At 49.2% G+C, this 20,852-nt stretch overlaps 1 protein-coding gene across 3 annotated transcripts in view; it reads right to left on the reverse strand.

Moving 5' to 3' along the window:
* Positions 1–20,852, reverse strand: part of KNTC1 (kinetochore associated 1) — a 422,937-nt gene that overhangs the window by 175,690 nt on the left and 226,395 nt on the right. For all 3 annotated transcript variants that reach the window (XM_029571458.1, XM_029571459.1, XM_029571460.1), the window contains exon 37: positions 5,926–6,070. In XM_029571458.1, the coding sequence (XP_029427318.1) occupies positions 5,926–6,070 (145 nt within the window). The remainder of the gene's footprint in view (positions 1–5,925; positions 6,071–20,852) is intronic.

Here is a 20,852-nt window from a genome sequence, read left to right on the forward strand (position 1 = left end):
CCGCAAGTGTTTGACACCCTTGAGAAAACGAATGATGTCCGGATGCCGTAACAGAGATCCCCCGCCCCGCAGGAGGGAACCAAGAGCGGCCACTTGAACCCGAAGTGAGTTGTAAGCGAGCCCCTTTTCCACTCCCGCCTGTAGGAACTGGAGAATCTGCAGGACAGACGCCTCCGTGGGTCTTGTGTTCCGGTCGGTACACCACAGCTCGAACACCTTCCAAACACGGACATAGGCCACCGACGTCGAGGTCTTCCGAGACCGCAGTAGAGTTGACACTACCTCCTCCGGGTACCCCCGTCGGCGGAGGCGGCGCCTCTCAAAAGCCAGGCCGCAAGACAGAAGAGTTCTGCCTGGTCGAAAAATACCGGTCCCTGGTGTAGGAGGCGAGGAAGATGTCCCAGCCGGATGGGTCCGTCGATAACTAGGTGGAGGAGATCCGCAAACCAAGGACGTCTTGGCCACTCTGGCGCGACGAAAATCACAGTTCCCTGATGAACTTCTACTCGTCGGAGTAGCCGTCCCACCAGCGGCCAAGGAGGAAAAGCGTATAGTAGCAGATCGGTCGGCCACGGGAGCGCGAGCGCATCCACGCCCTCCGCCCCCCGTTCTCTCCGGCGACTGAAGAAGCGAGGCGCCTTGGTGTTCTGGGCGGACGCCATGAGATCGAGGTGGGGGGATCCCCACCGCCGGACCAGCAACTGCATGGCTTCGTCGGAGAGGGACCACTCTCCGGGATCCAGAAACTGGCGACTGAGGAAATCCGCCTGGACGTTGTCGACTCCCGCGATGTGCGAGGCCGCCAGACGGCCCAGATGCCGTTCCGCCCACTGCATTAGCATCGCTGCCTCTAGAGCGACCTGCGGGCTGCGAGTGCCGCCCTGTCGGTTGATGTAGGCCACCGTTGTCGCGTTGTCGGACAGGATCCTGACGTCCCGACTCCGAAGAAGGGGCAGGAAGTGGATGAGCGCCAGCCTGACCGCTCTGGTTTCCAGACGGTTGATGGACCACCTCGACTCCTCCGCGGACCACGTCCCTTGCGTGGCGCTGCGGTCGCAGACTGCTCCCCAGCCTACGAGACTGGCATCGGTGGTTACCACTATCCAATTTGGAAGATCGAGGGACACGCCGCGAGCCAGATTCTCCGGGACCATCCACCAGGAGAAGCTGTTCCTGGCAAACTGGGGCAGCGGGAGAATCACCTGGTAGTCCTGCGAAAGAGGTTTCCAACGGGAGAGGAGCGCTCGTTGCAGAGGTCGGAGGTGCGCAAATGCCCAAGGGACCATGTCGATGGTGGAACCCATGACTCCCAGGAGCTGCAGATAGTCCCAGGAGGTGGGAGCTGGTAATGCAGAAAACCGCTGTATGTGCTCCCGTAGGGCTTGCGCCTTGTCCTGGCGTAGGAAAACCGCGCCCAGACGGGTGTCGAAGGTCGCCCCCAAGAAATCCAAGCGCTGCGAGGGCACGAGGGAGCTCTTGGAGAAGTTGACCACCCATCCCAGGGACTGCAGAAACTCTATCACCCTGGCCACCGCAGCCTGACCATGCCGAAAAGACTTCGCTCTGATGAGCCAATCGTCCAGATAGGGGTGGACTAGAACACCCTCCTTCCGAAGGGCAGCCGCTACGACTACCATGATCTTGGTGAAGGTGCGCGGGGCCGTTGCCAATCCAAACGGAAGCGCCACAAACTGGAAATGCTGGTCCAGGATTTTGAAACGCAGAAGCCGATGATGCTCCCGGCGGATGGGGATGTGCAGGTAGGCCTCCGTCAGGTCCAAGGAGGCCAGAAACTCCCCTCGGTGTACCGCTGCGATCACCGAGCGCAGCGTTTCCATGCGGAACCGTACCACCCGCAGGGATTTGTTGACCTCCTTCAAGTCCAGAATGGGGCGGAAGGACCCGTCCTTCTTTGGAACCACGAAGTAGATGGAATAATGGCCCGAGCCCACCTCTCCGGAGGGTACGGGCACAATGGCGCCTATCTCCCACAATCTGTCCAGCGTCAACTGCACCGCCCTTCGCTTGACGTCCGAGCCGCAGGGAGAGAAGATGAACCGTTCCTTTGGAGCGCGGGCAAACTCCAACGCGTAGCCGTGTCCTATGGTGTCCAGTACCCACTGGTCCGAGGTGATCCGCGCCCACTCCTTGTAGAAGAACGCCAGCCGCCCCCCAATCCTGGGGACGGCGGAGTGGGCGAGCTGAACATCATTGAGAGGACTTGGGAGACGGTTGTCCCGCCGTAGGAGCGGAACGCGCGGGGCGGCGCCCACGAAAGGAGCGCGCCCAGGGCTGAGACCTGGGGGCAGAGGGCCTAGCCGCCGCCGGCCTGTAGTTCCTGTATCGTCTTTGCGCCCTGGCTCTGGTCCGGGAGGACGAGAATGCCCTGGTGGATCGATATCTATCTTCCGGCAGGCGATGGACCGCGTTTTCCCCCAGGGATTTGATGATCTGGTCCAGATCCTCTCCAAACAGGAACTTACCCCTGAATGGCAGGGAACCCAGACTTGATTTGGAGGACGTGTCCGCCGCCCAGTTGCGAAGCCAGAGGAGTCGACGTGCCGCCACCACCGAAGCCATAGAGCGGGCGAGGACCCGAAACAGATCATAGGAGGCGTCCGCCCCGTATGCCACTGCCGCTTCCAGTCTATCCGCCTGAGCGGCCTCCTCGGGCGGCAACACCTGCGAAGTGAGCAGTAGCTGCACCCAGAGGAGGCTGGCCCGCTGGGCAAGCGAACTGCACATTGCCGCCCGCAGCCCCACTGCGGAAACCTCAAAGACCCGCTTGAGGAAAACCTCCAACTTGCGATCCTGCGTGTCTCTTAGCGCCGCTCCACCCGTAACCGGTATGGTCGTCCGCTTCGTGACCGCCGACACCGCGGAGTCCACCCTGGGTACCTTGATGAGATCCAGGAAATCTTCCGGCAGCGGATACAGCCTCTCCATGGCGCGGCTGCCCTTCAGAGCAGCTTCCGGGGCATCCCATTCCCTGGTGAGAAGTTGCAGGAAAGAATCGTGAATGGGAAAAGCCCGAGCCCTCGGACGAAGGGCTGCCAGTACGGGATCCCCCTTCTTAGAGGAAGTGACGACCGCGGGCGCAACGGGAGCTGGCGGGTCCGGAGGGGGATCGAGGTCCAACCCCTGAATGATTTGCGGAATTAGGTCATCCAGCTCTTCCCGCTGGAAGAGGCGCAGCGTGCGTGGATCCTCTCCCTCAGAAGTAGAGTCCCCTTGTCCCGAAGCTGCAGGATCTGCCCCAGGGGAACCTGGGGCCGACCCAGTCCCCCCCGAGGCCACAGGGAGCCGGGCGTGTACGGGGAGCTGTGGGGCCCCCACGCCCGCCGGAGCGGGGGGGGCCGTGGAGAGGGCCGAAGGTCTCGGTTGCTTGGGTGGTGGGGGCCCCGCGGGATCAGCCAGCTCCTGCAGGTACGCTGTGTGCAGCAGGCGTATAAACTCCGGGGAGAACCCCGGCCTCCGCGGGGGGACCCCCGCGGGTGGGGGCCCCGGGTGACCCTGCCCCTGCGGGTCCTCCTCCGGATCCGTCTCCGGTAGCAAATTCGGGGGGGAGCCCTCTGAGGCTTCCCCATCCCCCAGCGCTGCCTGAGCTCCTTCAGGGTGCAGTGCATGTAAAATGGCCGCCGTTCCCGCCAGGAATGGGGGAGGGGCCGGCCCGCGCCGCCCGGGCAAGGCTGCCATAGGGAGAGAATGAGTGAGGGTCCGAGACGTGCCTTCCCCCCCGGGGAGGCACCTAGCGCAGATCCCCTCCCTCGACACGCGCGATCCAGGCTCGCCGCAGGCCGAGCAACGCGCCGGCCGCGGCATCGAGATCGCGATGAAGAAACAGTTCCCGGCAGCTGAAAACACCCAGGGCCTCGGGGGGGGGGCCGCGAGATGAAACGCCGCTGCGGGGGGGGCCCGGATGGCCTGCGCTACCCGCCGACGAGGAGAAAACGGCGCCGCGGGGGGGCCTTCCTGGCCGCACAGCCCGCCGACAACTATCTCCCTGCTCCCCGCTGCAGCCCACGTGGAGCCGCAAAATGGCCGCGGGAGAGGGAGAAGACGCTGGTAGGCCGGTCCACCTGAACAGAAAATAAAATAACAGCAGCAAAAAAGTCAACTTACCCCGGGGAGACCACTATCGCCGGGAAAGGAGAGAGAGAGACAGCGAGGGACAACAGGAAAGCCACGCCTCTCCAATTAAGCAATTAACTTTTTTTTTTTTTTTTTTAAAGACAGACAACTTGATCCAAAATACAAGTGCTAACAAAGACAGAGAATAAAACCCCAAAACCAGGGAAAGACAAAAGGGTTATGGGTGATCGGGACCAAGCCCAGATTCCCCTACTCGCATCTGCTGGAGTCAGAAGATACTGAACTCCTGCAGAGGGGGTACTAGTACTTATGGTGACGCCCCCTCAAAGCTTTGGGCTGACTCCATCTGCTGGATTGGGGACATAACCCACGGTCTGGACTGATCCAGGTACGTACAGGGAATTCATGATTCTCGATCGTAATTACAAACCCTGCCCAAAATCTATTTCCCAATGGATGAGGTTTTGGCAATTGTGCAATACAATTGTACTTAAAACCCACCCGGTAATTTAGCAGCAGTGCTCTGTGCTGCTCGTGGAAGACCCAGGCTCGTGTTATGTTTTGTAGGGTTTGGGTGGACCCTTGGACACTGTGGCAGCTGACCACGCCCACGGGGGGAGTCCCATGAGGGGCCACAGGTCAGGCTCAGCTCTGGACACGCAAACACAGATTATATCTTTTATTAGACAGTTTGTGAAGCCACCAGAGGTGGCAGTAGTGAGTAAAAGATGGAGCCCGGCTGGGCTAGTATTCCTCAGGGCGCTGGAACAGGGGCTTCTCCGGTAGCAGTGCTGTAGGAAGAAGAACTGAGAAAATGAGTACACTGAGATATTCACAGAGTCCCCAGTATGGAGAAGCCCCGAGATAGGGAGAGCTGGCCCTCGAGGAGCGAGTACCAGATCCCTGGGCACAGAGTCACGTTGGCAAGTACTCATGCAGCAGTTCTCCATAGAAGATAGCACTGGTGCTGGAACGGAGGCAAGCCCTCGAGGAGCGAGTACCTGGTTCCAGGGAAACAGCTCTGAGGAGTGGATGATAGTAGTACTCACAGATGGTGTCTGTAGCAAATTCTTCCAAATAGAAGAGGAGATGGACACAGGCAGCGAGTCAGGGAACATGGGCTCTCGAGGAGCGAGTACTGGTTACCTGATAGTGACCTGAAAGAAGCAGAGAGGCTCCCGAGGAGCGGGTACCTCGTTAACAGCAAAGAGTCCAAATAGGAGTCGGAAGCAGAGTAGCTGGGTACAGAGAGCGAATCCCATCCGTAGGAATTCCCTTGCTAACTCAAAGGCTAGCAATAAACAACAGGCTTAAATATCCGGGCAGCGTGACATCATCACAGGGGGACGCCCCTGAGGAACGCGCCACAGAGGAAATAAGAATGAGGACCGCGCGGCACGCGCGCCCTAAGGTACCTGAGGAGCATGGCGGGGGGCAGCGCCCAAGCCGGTCCGGGGACGCCGGAGAGGACGACGGGCAGACGTCGCATCAGCCAGACGTCCACAGGGAGCAGGAGCCGCCGCAGAAAAAGAAAGGTAGGCGGAGTAAAGCCGTCGGGCAGTCACGGTTGCAACAGCTTTATTCTTGTGTCCAGCTTTTGCTCCCCAGGCCAGTCAGGGCTGCGGCAGTGTCCAGAGCGGAGACTGACCTGTGGCCCCCCCATGGGACTTCCCCCTGTGGGCGTGGTCAGCTGCCACTGTGTCCATCCACCCAAACCTCACTAATTATAACACTTGGACACCTAAGGGTGGCTAAAACCACGGTTTTAAATTTTAACATTCTTCATGGGTGTGATAAAAATGAGAAAAATGGAACTGAAATACAAAGGTTTACCAGTGGCACATGGCAGCAGTGCAACAGTCACATCATAGGCAACTGGTAGCACAACCAGTGGATCAAGGACTATCCCATCTTCAGTGAAGAAATCCTCATATGTCCACTCTTCGTAATCATCTCTATCTGCTCCAGAAAACAAGTTCTGGATAAAAACAGAAGCATATTATAAAAAAAAAGAAAGAAAGAATGTTAACAGCTATTTTAAGTAAAATATTTGCAAACAACCACAGAAAGAAAGTCAGCTACAAGTACAAATTGTATTCTGAACAGTAGGAAAATTCTTACCTGCTAATTTTCATTCTTGAAGTACTACAGATCTGTCCAGACAAGTGGGTATTACGTACATCCCTAGCAGAAGATGGAGACAGAGAACAAAAACTTTGAGGCACTGCTTCTTTACTGAGAGTGCCACCTGCAGTCCCTCAGTATTGACCTGTACCCGAGCCAAACTAGACTGAACTGACCCCTGATTCTCCAGGGTGAATGTTAAACATAGGATTGGAGCCCTCTGAACTGTGTACGGAGAGAAACAGAAGGTAGAGCTTCTCCTGAGCCCGCACATCAACCCCAAGGAACCAAGCCAAACCTGGCCATCCTGTAGGCTTGAAATATACACACTTTGCCATTGCAATTAAAAAGGTCTTTCACAAAGAACAGGTGAGCCTCTGGACTGATCTGTGGTACTTCAGGAATGAAAATTAGCAGGTAAGAACCAATTTTCCTTTCCTGTTCATACCCCAGATTGGTCCAGACAAGTGGGATGTAACAAAGCACCCCTATGCTGGGTGGGCACCCAAAAGACCAACTCTCAGTACACTCTCTCCCAACAACTGTTCCCCCGGCATGAGAACATCCAATTGGTAATGCTGGGAGAAAGTATGTAGCGAAGGTAACGGTGGTGGGGTCGCTTGGCAATAGTGATCATAATATGATCAAATTTGAATTAATGACTGGAAGGGGGACAGTAAGCAAATCCACGGCTCTCGTGCTAAACTTTCAAAAGGGAAACTTTGATAAAATGAGAAAAATAGTTAGAAAAAACCTGAAAGGAGCAGCTACAAAAGTAAAACGTGTGCAAGAGGCGTGGTCATTGTTAAAAAATACCATCCTAGAAGCACAATCCAGATGTATTCCACACATTAAGAAAGGTGGAAAGCAGGCAAAACGATTACCGGCATGGTTAAAAGGGGAGGTGAAAGAAGCTATTTTAGCCAAAAGATCTTCATTCAAAAATTGGAAGAAGGATCCAACAGAGGAAAATAGGAAAATGCATAAATGTTGGCAAGTTAAATGTAAGATATTGATAAGCCAAGCTAAGAGAGAATTTGAAAAGAAGTTGGCCGTAGAGGCAAAAATTCACAGTAAAAACTTTTTAAAATATATCCGAAGCAGAAAGCCTGTGAGGGAGTCAGTTGGACCGTTAGATGATCGAGGGGTTAAAGGGGCACTTAGAGAAGATAAGGCCATCGCGGAAAGATTAAATGATTTCTTTTCTTCGGTGTTTATTGAAGAGGATGTTGGGGAGGTACCCGTACTGGAGAAGGTTTTCATGGGTAATGATTCAGATGGACTGAACAAAATCACGGTGAACCTAGAAGATGTGGTAGACCTGATTGATAAACTGAAGAGTAGTAAATCACCTGGACCGGATGGTATACACCCCAGGGTTCTGAAGGAAGTAAAAAATGAAATTTCAGACCTATTAGTAAAAATTTGTAACCTATCATTAAAATCATCCATGTACCTGAAGACTGGAGGATAGCTAATGTAACCCCCATATTTAAAAAGGGCTCCAGGGGAGATCCGGGAAATTACAGACCGGTTAGCCTAACTTCAGTGCCAGGAAAAACAGTGGAAAGTGTTCTAAACATCAAAATCACAGAACATATAGAAAGACATGGTTTAATGGAACAAAGTCAGCATGGCTATACCCAAGGCAAGTCTTGCCTCACAAATCTGCTTCACTTTTTTGAAGGAGTTAATAAACACGTGGATAAAGGTGAACCGGTAGATGTAGTGTACTTGGATTTTCAGAAGGTGTTTGACAAAGTCCCTCATGAGAGGTTTCTACGAAAAGTAAAAAGTCATGGGATAGGTGGTGATGTCCTTTCGTGGATTACAAACTGGCTAAAAGACAGGAAACAGAGAGTAGGATTAAATGGACAATTTTTCTCAGTGGAAAGGAGTGGGTAGTGGAGTGCCTCAGGGATCTGTACTGGGACCCTTACTTTTCAATATATTTATAAATGATCTGGAAAGAAATACGAGTGAGGTAATCAAATTTGCAGATGATACAAAATTGTTCATAGTAGTTAAATCACAAGCAGATTGTGATAAATTGCAGGAAGACCTTGAGAGGCTGGAAAATTGGGCATCTAAATTTATTTATTTAGCATTTTTATATACCGAAATTCATGTAGCAAAGTTACATATCAATTCGGTTTACATTGTAACATTAAAAAGGCATGACCGAATGCAATTACATCGAACAGATGAAAATGGCAGATGAACAGATGAAAATGGCAGATGAAATTTAATGTGGACAAGTTCAAGGTGATGCATATAGGGAAAAATAACCCATGCTATAGTTACACAATGTTAGGTTCTATATTAGGTGCTACTACCCAAGAAACAGATCTAGGCATCATAGTGGATAACACATTGAAATCATCGGTTCAGTGTGCTGCGGCAGTCAAGAAAGCAAACAGAATGTTGGGAATTATTAGAAAGGGAATAGTGAATAAAACGGAAAATGTCATAATGCCTCTGTATCGCTCCATGGTGAGACCGCACCTTGAATATTGTGTACAATTATGGTCGCAGCATCTCAAAAAAGATATAATTGCGATGGAGAAGGTACAGAGAAGGGCTACCAAAATGATAAAGGGAATGGAACAGCTCCTCTATGAGGAAAGACTAAAGAGGTTAGGACTTTTCAGCTTGGAGAAGAGAGGGCTGAGGGGGGATATGATAGAGGTGTTTAAAATCATGAGAGGTCTAGAACGGGTAGATGTGAATCGTTTTTTTACTCTTTCGAATAATAGAAAGACTAGGGGGCACTCCATGAAGTTAGCATGTGGCACATTTAAAACTAATCGGAGAAAGTTCTTTTTCACTTAACGCACAATTAAACTCTGGAATTTGTTGCCAGAGGATGTGGTTAGTGCAGTTAGTATAGCTGTGTTTAAAAAAGGATTGGATAAGTTCTTGGACGAGAAGTCCATTACCTGCTATTAATTAAGTTGACTTAGATAATAACCACTGCTATTACTAGCAACGGTAACATGGAATAGACTTAGTTTTTGGGTACTTGCCAGGTTCTTATGGCCTGGATTGGCCACTGTTGGAAACAGGATGCTGGGCTTGATGGACCCTTGGTCTGACCCAGTATGGCATGTTCTTATGAAGACCATGTCGCTGCTCTACAGATCTCCTGTGGCGACACCAACTGACATTCAGTCCAAGAAGCTGTCTGCCCTTGTGCAATGTGCCTCCAACTCCTCTGGAACTTTCCTACCCTTACAAAGGTAAGCAGAATAAATAGCTTCTTTCAACCAACAAGCAATTGTGCCCTTCGAAGCTTTACATCCCTTCTTCGCTCCCCCAAACAAGACAAACAGATCATCTCTCCATTGAAAACTATTGGTGTCCTTCAGGTACTGCAGCAGAGCCTGCTGAACATCCAACAAATGAAGTTTTCTTGCCTCTGAATTTCCCAGAAGACCAATTCAGAAACACGGGAAGCTCCACCATCTGGTTAAGGTGGAAGAAGAAATGACTTTTGGTAAAAATGACAGCACTATATGCAAGGATATCCCAGCATCTGTAATTCTCAGAAACGACTCCCTACAAGACAAAGCCTGTAACTCCAAAAATCTGTCTGGCTGAACAAATCGCTACCAGAAATACCACTTTTAGGCTGAGATCCTTAAAGGATGCCTTCTGTAACAGCTCAAATGGAGGCTCACTGAGAACTCAAAGAACAAAGTTCAAACTCCATGCAGGACATAATCTGCATACCGGCAGATGCAAATGCTTGACCCCCTTCAAAAATCGTACCACATCTGGATGCGACTCCAGAAGTCTACCTTGCAGTATACCTCTGAGACAACCCAAAGCTGCCACTTGCACACGAAGGTAATTGTATGCCAGCCTCTTAACCAAGCCGTGCTATAAAAAGGCCAAAATATGAGGGATATCCACTCGTAAATGGTCCAGGCCTTCTTTCACACACCAGGCCTCAAAAATTCTCCATACCCTAACATATGCCAAAACTGTGGACGGTCTTCTGGCCTGGAGCAAACTGGCAATGACCGGCTCTAGTACCCCTTCAATCCAAAATGTCTTCTCTCAAAAGCCAAACCGCGAGACAAAAGCGTTCTGCCTGATCTGAAAAGATAGGTCCTTGCCGTAGCATACGCAGCAGATCAGCTAATTTGAGGGGCTGGTCTACCGCAAGATGAAGCAGATCTGCGAACCACGGATGATACGGCCACTCTGGAACAACCAGTACTACCCTTCCTGGATGCCTCTCTATTCGCCGCAAAATGCGGCCTATTAGCAGCCACAGCAGACAGACATACAACAGAATCCTCACTGGCCACGGAAGAACCAGGGCATCTATTCCCTCAGCTCTGACCTCTTGCCTGTGGCTGAAGAACCGATCTGCCTTAGCATTGCTCCGCGATGCCATCAGATCCAAATGTGGAGTGCCTCACTGGGACCAAATAAGGTTGAACGCCTCCACTGATAACTCCCATTCCCCTGGGTCCAACTGCTGAGATAGTCCGCCTGCATATTGTCTACTCCGGCTACATGCAATGCCACTATCCCCTCCAGATATCGTTCCACCTAGGCAAACAGGTCTTGAGTCTCCAGAGCCTCTGCTTGGCTCTTCACCCCGCCTTGACAATTGATATATGCAACCATTGCCGCATTGTTCGAAAACACTCTCACCATTCGTTCCTGGACCTGTGGGAGGAAAAAAACCAATGCTCTGCAAACCACTCATGCCTCTAAACCATTTATTGACCAGGTCACTTCCACAGCTGATCACAGACCTTGGGATGTCCGTCCCTGACAGACTGCCCCCCAACCCCTGAGACTGGCATCTGTAGTCACAACTACCCAGTCCTGACTCTCCAGAAACCATCCCCTTCTCCAAATTGCAGCGTGATTGCCATCACGAGAGACTGGATCTAGATTCCCTCAGAAACGGTAAAGGCCGCTGATACTCTTCTGATAACGGATTCCAACGAGACAGCAGCGCCCTCTGAAGAAGTTGCATGTGGGCAAACACCCACGGCACTAGATCCAGTGTAGAAGCCATGGAACCCAGAATCTGTAAAATTCCAAGCCCTGGGCATCGGCAGCCGCAGAAAATGAATTACCTGCATCTGAATCTTCGTCACCCTTTCCGGGATAAGAAAGACTCTACCAGTTTGGATATCAAACAACGGCCCCAGGTACTCCAATGACTGGGTCAGCACTAGATGACTCTTGGACAAATTTATCAACCAACAAGAGACCACAGCATTTCTATCATCTGGTACACCAGCAGACCACAATCTCCTTTGGACTTTGTCCATTCGAACCAGTTGTCCAGATAAGAGTGAACAAGAATCCCCTCTCTCTTCAGGGCCGCCATTACTACCACCATCATCTTCGTGCACGTACGTGGAGCCATGGCCAACTCGAAGGGAAAGGCCCGGAACTGAAATACTGTCCCAGCACCATGAAGTGCAATAACATCTGGTGCTCTGGCTGAATGGGTATATGTAGATATGCTTCTGTAAGATCCAAGGATGCTAGAAACTCTCCTTTCCAAACTGTCGCGATTACTGACTGCAATGTTTCCATTTGAAAACGTGATAACCGCAACGCTGTGTTGACCTTCTGGAAATACAGAATGGACGGAATATGCCCTCTTTCTTGGGAACCACGAAGTAAACTGAGTACCTGCCCTGTTCCCTTTCATGAGGAGGGACCGGTACAATAGGGTTCAGCCCTAGTAAACAGTTCAACATATCCTATACCACCTCTCTCTTGGTCCAGGACACCATGAAGGCCTCTCTTATTGGACAAGAAAATTCTAATACTAGTAATACAAAAACACCAATGTGGAAATGCTGAATATAGTATTTTTTTATATATATATATATGTATCTTGTGGATACCTCATATATTTCACATGGGCTATGTTCAAAACGCCTCAAGTGTGGGGTGTGCAGTGTGTTTACGTACTGCTATGCATGTCACTCACAATATCTTAGGACTATGCTCCCATTATTATAATCATCGGTAACCACATAGTTTACTTTTTTTTTAAACAAAGGTTTTTATAAAGGTTTTCACTCATATTGTTATTATGCAGAAAAAGCAGAATCTTTATCTGAACTTATCTGGACAGGTTATGATAACACCACCAGATAAGTTCAGATAAAGATTCTGCTTTTTCTGCATAATAACGATATGAGTGAAAACCTTTATAAAAACCTTTGTTTAAAAAAAATGTAAACTATGTGGTTACCGATGATTATAATAATGGGAGCATAGTCCTAAGATATTGTGAGTGACATGCATAGCAGTACGTAAACACACTGCACACCCCACTCTTGAGGCGTTTTGAACATAGCCCATGTGAAATATATGAGGTATCCACAAGATACATATATATATATATAAAAAAAATACTATATTCAGCATTTCCACATTGGTGTTTTTGTATTACTAGAGTTTGAGTATACACCAGTATATACAGTTTTTTGTTTTGAGTGTCAAGAAAATTCTAAAACATAACCTACTCATGACCTCTAGAACCTACTGGTCCAATGTGATCCTAGTCTACTCCTCATAAAACTGGAACAACGATCCCCCTATCACTTTCACAGAAGAGTGGACCTCCCTGACTTCATTGGGAGGCCTTTCCTCCTCCGGTCCCCTCAATGGAGCTTTCCCTGGAGAGTCTGCAGGGACCCTGAAAGGACTGCTGCCTTTCCGAGGTCTGCTTCTGCCCCGAACCCAAAAACACCAGTATCAAAACGTCTCATAGCCCGAAAACAGAAGCGTGATGGAAAAGTCTTTCAGATATCCTTCTTATCCTCTGGCAGCTTATTCCCCTTGGACTCCCCCAGATGCTTCATCAACCGCTCCAGGTCCTCTCCAAACAACAGCTTTCCCTTGAAAGGCAGATTACACAGCTGTGACTTAGACCACACATCTGCTGCCCAGTTATATAACCACAGTAGTCTCCGAGCTGAGACAGCCAATACCATATTCCTGGCTGATGTCCGGACCAAATCATAGCAGTGCGTCTGCCACATAGGCTACCCCGGCTTCCAGCTTGGAGTCCCCTCAACGCTGAGTCCTTCTCCTGTGCCTTCTGCACCCAGCGCAAACAGGCCCTTTGCATCAGGCTACCGCAGATCGCTGCCTGGAGACTCAAGGACGAGATCTCAAACATCCTCATCATCTGAATTTCCAGCTTGCGGTCTTGCACACAGTTCAACGCAGCTGACCTCGCCACTATGATGGTTGTCTTCTTAGTCATTGCCAAAACTGCAGCATCCACCTTGGGCAGTCTCAACAACCCTAAAGTCTCCTTCGTCAGCGGGTATAACTTTGTATTGCCCTGCTGACCTTCAAACTAGCCCCCGGAAAATGATACTCCCAGTTTACCAGTTTCTTCACCTTCTTGGGTAACGGAAAAGCTTTCGGCAGGCCCACACCTTCATTGTCAGACAGTTCTCCTGGTTGACCTTAATCCCCAACTCCTCCAAAACATGGGGAATGAGTGGTCTTAACTCTTTCTTTCTAAACAATTGGACATCCCCTTCAGAAACCGGTATCTTATCTGGGTCACCCCCATCCTTATTCGCCCCTGGGTCCTGAGGTCAGATTGCCACCTGCAAGATCATCCTCCAGGTCATCCCCTGGATCATCACCCGCTGTTAGTGGGTCATCCGAATCCTGTAAATCCCAGGCATCATCCTTCCCCTCACCTGAGGGGAATGCCAGGTGACGAAGCAAAGACTCTGAATCCCCAGATGGGGACACCTTGGACCTCTTTGCAGGACACTGTGGCTTCCCCTCCAGAAGTTGCTTCCCTGCTGCTCCCCACCTGGCCAAATAGGCATTGTGCAGAAGCAGCACAAAATCTGTGGAGAATTCCTCCAGGTCCTTGAACTCTTCCATTCGGCCCATCTTCCGGTCCCCGTCCCCCCCCCAACTTGAAATCTCCCACTGAAGATGGAACCACCAGGGAAAGTGGCAGAGGGGAGTCTCTGGACCCTGTAGTGATAGCTGACTTTCTCTCATGTTCTGCAGCATTGGTCACTGCATTCTCAGCCAACCCCCACCCCCCGGGGGCATCCGATACAGGCCCTGCTGAGAGCATGACTCTATATCCCTCTGTTGCCTCTCTGGAGATCCCTTCACCACCTGAAGCACAGGTCTTGCAGAGCTTGGCTGAATTAAGTTGGAAGCACCATGAGCCACAGGCCCGACACACACTCCTGTGTTGAGATGCCGGCACCATTAAAGGCCTACCACGTGCACACATGCGCCCAGCCATGCTGCTTCGCTGACCACAAAACAGCCCAAATTCCCACTGCCAAATGGCCTAGATCTCCTGGTGCTCATAGTCACACTCAACCCCGCATCCAATCGCCATTTCCAAGGAGTTCTCAATTTTTTTTCTTTTTCAAAGGATCCTCAACAGTTTTACCCTACAACAAGAGAAAGGTAATACTTTCCTGCTCCTGGCAGTCAGACAGAGAGAAATCCTTCGGGGAAGAGAGGGAGCCAGAATCCCTGGCTATCAGGTTCTCGGGAAGATGTGAGCAGAGCCATTCCAGGGATTACCAACCCCCTGCTCACCCAGCTCCACCTGAGGAATGGTCCGCAAAGCTACCTAACACCTCAGGGAGCCTCCAGTTGATCTTGTCCTCTGAATTCTAGTCTCCTTTTCTTTTTCTTCTTTATTATTTTATTCAAACTGCACGTTTTCACCTCTACCATCTGCTGGAGACAGAGAAAAACTGAGGGACTGCAGGTGGCAATCTCAGTTATGTAGCAGTGCCTCAAAGGTTTTGTTCTCTGTCTCCATCTGCTGGTAGGGATGCAAAACCCACTTGTCTGGACTGATCTGGGACACGAACAGGAACTCACATTTTCAACACTGTTTTTAGAAAAATTACTAGCCCCTTCTCTCTCTGAAAATTCTATTTCAACAATGAGATCCTGTTAAATTATTTTATATTTGTAAACTTTTTCTAAGAATCATATATACTGATATGCAATGGTCTCATCTGGATATTCTGTTCATAATTCTTGACCATGCTCAAATTTCATAGAAACATGATGGCAGAAAAAGCAAGTTTGCTTACCGTAAACGGTGTTTTCCGTAGATAGAAGGATGAATTAGCCATGCTATCTGGGACATCCCTCTGGGCGGCTTGAGGCAGAAAACTTCTCTCAAGATATATGGAGCTTTGCTTTGTGTGCCTTTACGGTGGTTCCCATGCGATTGCCTGACTGCCTCAGTTGTTAAAGCATGGACGATCAGCGAACAGAAAACAGGCAAAGATAGAAAGGATGTGAGACTGTCCAGGGAGGAGGGCGGGATCACATGGCTAATTCATCCTACTATCTATGGAAAACACCATTTAATGTATAGAAAACTTATTTTTTCCCCATCAATAAGCAGACTGAATTAGCCATGCTGTTTGGGAGTCCCCAGCTAAGTGGAGATTGAGCACACTATTGACTACCTATGCCTAAAGGTGACCTTCTTCCTTGTTGACATACTCTAGGAGGGTCCAGTGTGCGAAACCCGTCCCATTTGTGGACAGCTCTATGTGCTAGTAGTATAGTGCAGTATCGCTGCACCCATCAATGCATCTGATTTTGTTCAAACAAGCATATCATAAAGAGAATGGAGAATAGAACCCAGGGCAGTGTAGGATGCAGACAGTAGAATACCCACACACAACATCTCTAATCATCAGGTCGATCCAGTATCGTCCGCTCGAGGATTGCCCGTCTGTAACGTGCTCGTAGCGCACAATTCGGGCGCGCAAGGCAATTCGGCGATACAGTCTCCAGTTTCACGCGTCCGTATCGCTTCTGAAAACAGACGCATAACCCTTTCCGCACCCGGCATGTAAATGAACGAAAAAGCTGTATAATGAAGGAATTAGCTATTCCCCTGCGATACTGTAACGGGCGCTGATATTATCTCCTCCGTAACCCGCTGTTCTGCCGCGGCCTTAACCTGCTAGTTTACCGCCTCCCCCTAGTAGGAGTTAGTGTAGTGTAGTGTAGGGTAAAAACATTGCTTACCCGCCCTGGTCCCGTCCGGTCTCCTGCAGCCCCGTCCGGACCGGACGGGGCTGCAGGAGACCGGACGGGACCAGGGCAAAAAAAAAACAAACGAAAAAGTAGCAAGGCTCGGGCCTGCTATGGTAAGTTTAAAAAGTGTAAAAAACAAAAAACCTGTGTGTTATATAAAAAAATAAAACAATTTTAAATACCTGTCGGAGGGCCGTGGGTCCCGGTGGGCGGCGGGCAGCCATCAGCGGCATCCGGTAGTCCCTTCTCCCTTCCTCCCTCCCTCCCCTGCCTGGATGAGCGCCAAAATCGCACGGGCGGGTCGGCAGCGGGGGGGGGCGGCAGCAGGATCCGGGAGCGGCGGGTAGGCGGCAGCGGGGTCCGGGGGGGCAGCGGCAGCGGGGTCCGGGGGGGCAGCGGCAGCGGGGTCCGGGGGTGGCAGCGAGATCCGGGGAGCCAGCAGCGGCAGCATGTTCGATCGGGTAGGCAGCTAGGTGGCAAAGTAAAGATGGCCGCCTGCACGGGAAAATCGTGCAATTGGCCGCTGAAGACGTGACGTCACAACGTTTGGCGTCACGGGGTGTGACGTCACGTCTTCAGCGGCCAATTGCACGATTTTCCCGTGCAGGCGGCCATCTTTACTTTGCCACCTAGCTGCCTACCCGATCGAACATGCTGCCGCTGCTGGCTCCCCGGATCTCGCTGCCACCCCCGGACCCCGCTGCTGCTGCCCCCCCGGACCCCGCTGCCGCCTACCCGCCGCTCCCGGATCCTGCTGCCGCCCCCCCCCCGCTGCCGACCCGCCCGTGCGATTTTGGCGCTCATCCAGGCAGGGGAGGGAGGGAGGAAGGGAGAAGGGACTACCGGATGCCGCTGATGGCTGCCCGCCGCCCACCGGGACCCACGGCCCTCCGACAGGTATTTAAAATTGTTTTATTTTTTTATATAACACACAGGTTTTTTGTTTTTTACACTTTTTAAACTTTTTTACACTTCCTGGTGCCTGTCATTTCAAATGTCATTTGAAATGACAGGTACCAGCGCACCCAGGTTACTGTATAGGCGCTGTTACAGCGCCTATACAGTAAAATGGGTTGCACGGGCATAACCCTTCCCTAACGCTTCACAGCCGCGGCATGCATTTGCATGCGATTAGAGGAGAGTATCGGGGAGTTAGTGAAGAGAACTGTGCGTGCGGGGAGGAAGGGTGCGCCTGACACTACCTCACTGTTTTTACCGCGGCCTTACTGGATCGACCTGCATGATATGTGAATTATTTTATCTTAATTTTTTGTTCACCACCAAAGGGTAAGATACAATTATTAATCTATTTTGGTACTTAAAACTGATACAGATAGAAATGGACATGATTTATCAACCACCAAATAACAATGATCATACAACTATGTTGCCGAAGGGGCGCGACAAAGGGGCTCTCCCCTTTGTGCACCCCTTCGTGCAACTCTTTGTGCTTCATTTAATATTTTTTCTTTTACGTTTTCTGTTAAGTAACGTTTTTTTCAAGTTCCTACCTTATGCCTTTGTTAATAATTTTATTATAAATGTTCTCTGTATTTGACTATGGAAATATTTTTTCCTGCTTTTTCTGTTTTATGTAAACCGGTATGATTTGCATTTTAATGTAAGAATGTCGGCATAGAAAAATTATAAATAAATAAATAAATATGTTACCGTAACTTGATGGCACCTGTGCAGTTGATATAATTTAATACATTTAGCAACATTAATTTATATGCCTTATTGTAAACCGTTGTGATGGTATATATCTTGACGGTATAGAAAAGTTTTTAAATTAAATTAAATTGTTGTTGGAGGCAATAATGGGATTTGAAGGTATGAAGAGAGGACCAAGTAGCCACTCTACATATATCTAGAACTGGTATGTCACAAAGGTGAGCTACAGAACCTGCTGTGACCGTGAGCTGATTAGCTTTAACCTTATCTGCAAATTGCTTTGGCTGAGTTGAGTAGCAGAAATGAATATTTATTTATTTTATTTATTTAAGTTTTTTTATATACCAACATTCAAGACGATAGTCCCATCATGCAGGTTCACAAGAAACAGGGGTGCAATTAAAATAAACTTTACAATTTGAACAATAGTGCAGAAAAGCAGTTACATGTAACAGGGAAACAATAACTTGGAGTAAGAAGGAAAATGAAGATCAGATAATTATATATATATATAATAACATTATAAGGGGTGGCTATTAATGCTATTACTAGCGAAGTATGTTGATTGAAGGGAGTTAAGTAATGTTGGAGTTAGGAAAGGCCTGCGTGAACAGCCACGTCTTGAGTCTTTTCTTGAATGTTGAGATGCTGGGTTCCATTCTAAGATCCGGGGGAATGGAGTTCCATAAAGTTGGACCAGCTGTGGAGAAGGCCCGATCTCTAAGCGTGATGTGTCTGGTAGTTTTGGCTGGAGGTACTTGAAGTGATCCTTTGTAAGCATCTCTTGTCGGTCTTGTTGAGTAGTGTAATCGGAGGGGGATATGGAGATCGATTGGGGCTAATTGATGGATGTTTTTGAAAATGGTGAGAATGGCCTTGTAGATTATTCTGAAGTGGATAGGCAGCCAGTGGAGGCCCATCAGGATAGGTGTTATGTGTTCTCTTCTCCTGGTGTTAGTGAGTATACGGGCGGAGGCATTTTGGACCATTTGCAATGGTTTGGTGTGTGATGAAGGGAGACCAAGCATGATGGTGTTACAATAGTCCAGCTTTGCGAAAATGATTGATTGTAGAATCGTTCTAAAGTCATGAGTGTGGAAGAGAGGTCGTATTCTTTTCAGCACTTGGAGCTTATAAAAGCAGTCTCTGGTGGTTTTGTTGATGTTGGCTTTCAGGTTTAGGTGATTGTCAATTAGAACTCCTAGGTCTCTCACTTGTGTAGTGTTTGGTAGGTTGGATGAGTGTGTGTGAGGGAGCTGTTTTCTGGTGTGATGATTAGAAGTTCCGTTTTTGATGAATTTAGTATCAGGTTGAGACTTGTGAGAAGCTGTTTGATATTTTGGAGGCAGGTTTCCCAGTGAGACAGTGTTTTTGCGAGTGACTCCTTGATGGGGATCAGGACCTGAATATCGTCGGCGTAGAGGAAGTGTTTGAGATCGAGGTTAGTGAGGAGTTCACATAAGGGTAACAGATAAATGTTAAACAAGGTAGGAGACAGGGATGAGCCCTGAGGGACTCCTACTGACGCGGGGTGAAGAGAGGATTCTTTATTATGAATCTTAACCTTATATCCTCTGTTGCTGAGGAAGGTTCTAAACCAAGATAGGGCAGTGCCAGAGATACCTATGGCTGTTAGTTGGTTGATGAGAAGAGAGTGATTGACCGTGTCAAATGCAGACGAAAGGTCAAGTAGGATCAGAAGGAAGTATTGTCCTTTGTCTAAGCCTAGGATGATGTGGTCGGTCATAGAGATGAGGAGGGCTTCCGTGCTTAAGGTTTTACGGAATCCGTATTGTGATGGGAATAGTAGGTTATTGTCTTCAAGGTAGTTTGAGAGTCGTGAGTTTACCAATTTTTCCATTATCTTGGCTATGAAGGGGAGGTTGGCTATCGGTCTAAAGTTGTTAGGATCGTTTGGGTCAAGATTTGGTTTTTTGAGAAGGGGTTTGAGTGAGGCTAGTTTGAGGTTGTCAGGGTAGAGTCCTTGTGTGAGGGAGCAATTTATGATATCTGCCAGGGTTTTGGAGATAGAATCTGGAATTGATAGTAGTAGTTTGGCTGGGATGTGGTCTGAAGGGTGGGAAGAAGGTTTCATTTTCCATAGAATTCCTTGGATCTCCATGGATGAAGTTGTATCAAGTTCTTCTAACTGAGTGTGGTTGATTGAGGGTTGAGGAGTGGTTAGTGGAACAGTGGGGTTAGTGGGGAGCTGAGATAGAAGAGTGTTGATTTTGTTGCTGAAGAATAGAGCTAATTCTTCCGCTTTCGATTGAGCTTGGTCATGTGCAATCTCTGGTTGGTTTACTTGTGTGAGGTTGGCTACGTAGCTGAAGAGGGCTTTGGCATCGAATGCAAGGTCGTGTATCTTCGAGGCGTAAAAGTCCCTCTTGGATCTTAAGGTGCTTGATTTGTATTGATGCAGAGATGATTTGTAGATTGAAAGGGTGTTGGTTCCTGGGTTTTTGCGCCATTTAGCCTCATTTTGTCTTAGTTGGAGTTTGAGCTTTCTTAGTTCTGAGGAGAACCAGGGCTGTCTTTTGGAGGAATTCTGGTGTGGTTTTTTTGTAATTGAAGGGCATAGCTTGTTAGCTATAGTTTCGGTGATTGTATTCCATGATCGAAGTACTGAGTTCGGATCTGTAAGGTCCAGTTGGTGGAGTAGTGGTGATAGGTGATTATTGAGGTCTTCTGGGGAGCAAGTTTTCCTGTATGTGAAGGAGGGCGAAGGAAAGCAAGCCTGGCTAGTATCTTTTATAGAGAATGAAGTTGTTATGAGGTAGTGATCTGACCACGGGACCTTTGTGCAATCTGGGATAGATACTGGCTTGATTGCAGCGTTAACGAAGATCAGGTCTAACGTGTGGCCGGCTTTGTGGGTAGGTTTGTTAACTAATTGAGTG

This window comes from Rhinatrema bivittatum, chromosome 11 (genome assembly GCF_901001135.1).
Source record: "Rhinatrema bivittatum chromosome 11, aRhiBiv1.1, whole genome shotgun sequence".
Classification (NCBI taxonomy): Eukaryota; Metazoa; Chordata; class Amphibia; order Gymnophiona; family Rhinatrematidae; genus Rhinatrema; species Rhinatrema bivittatum.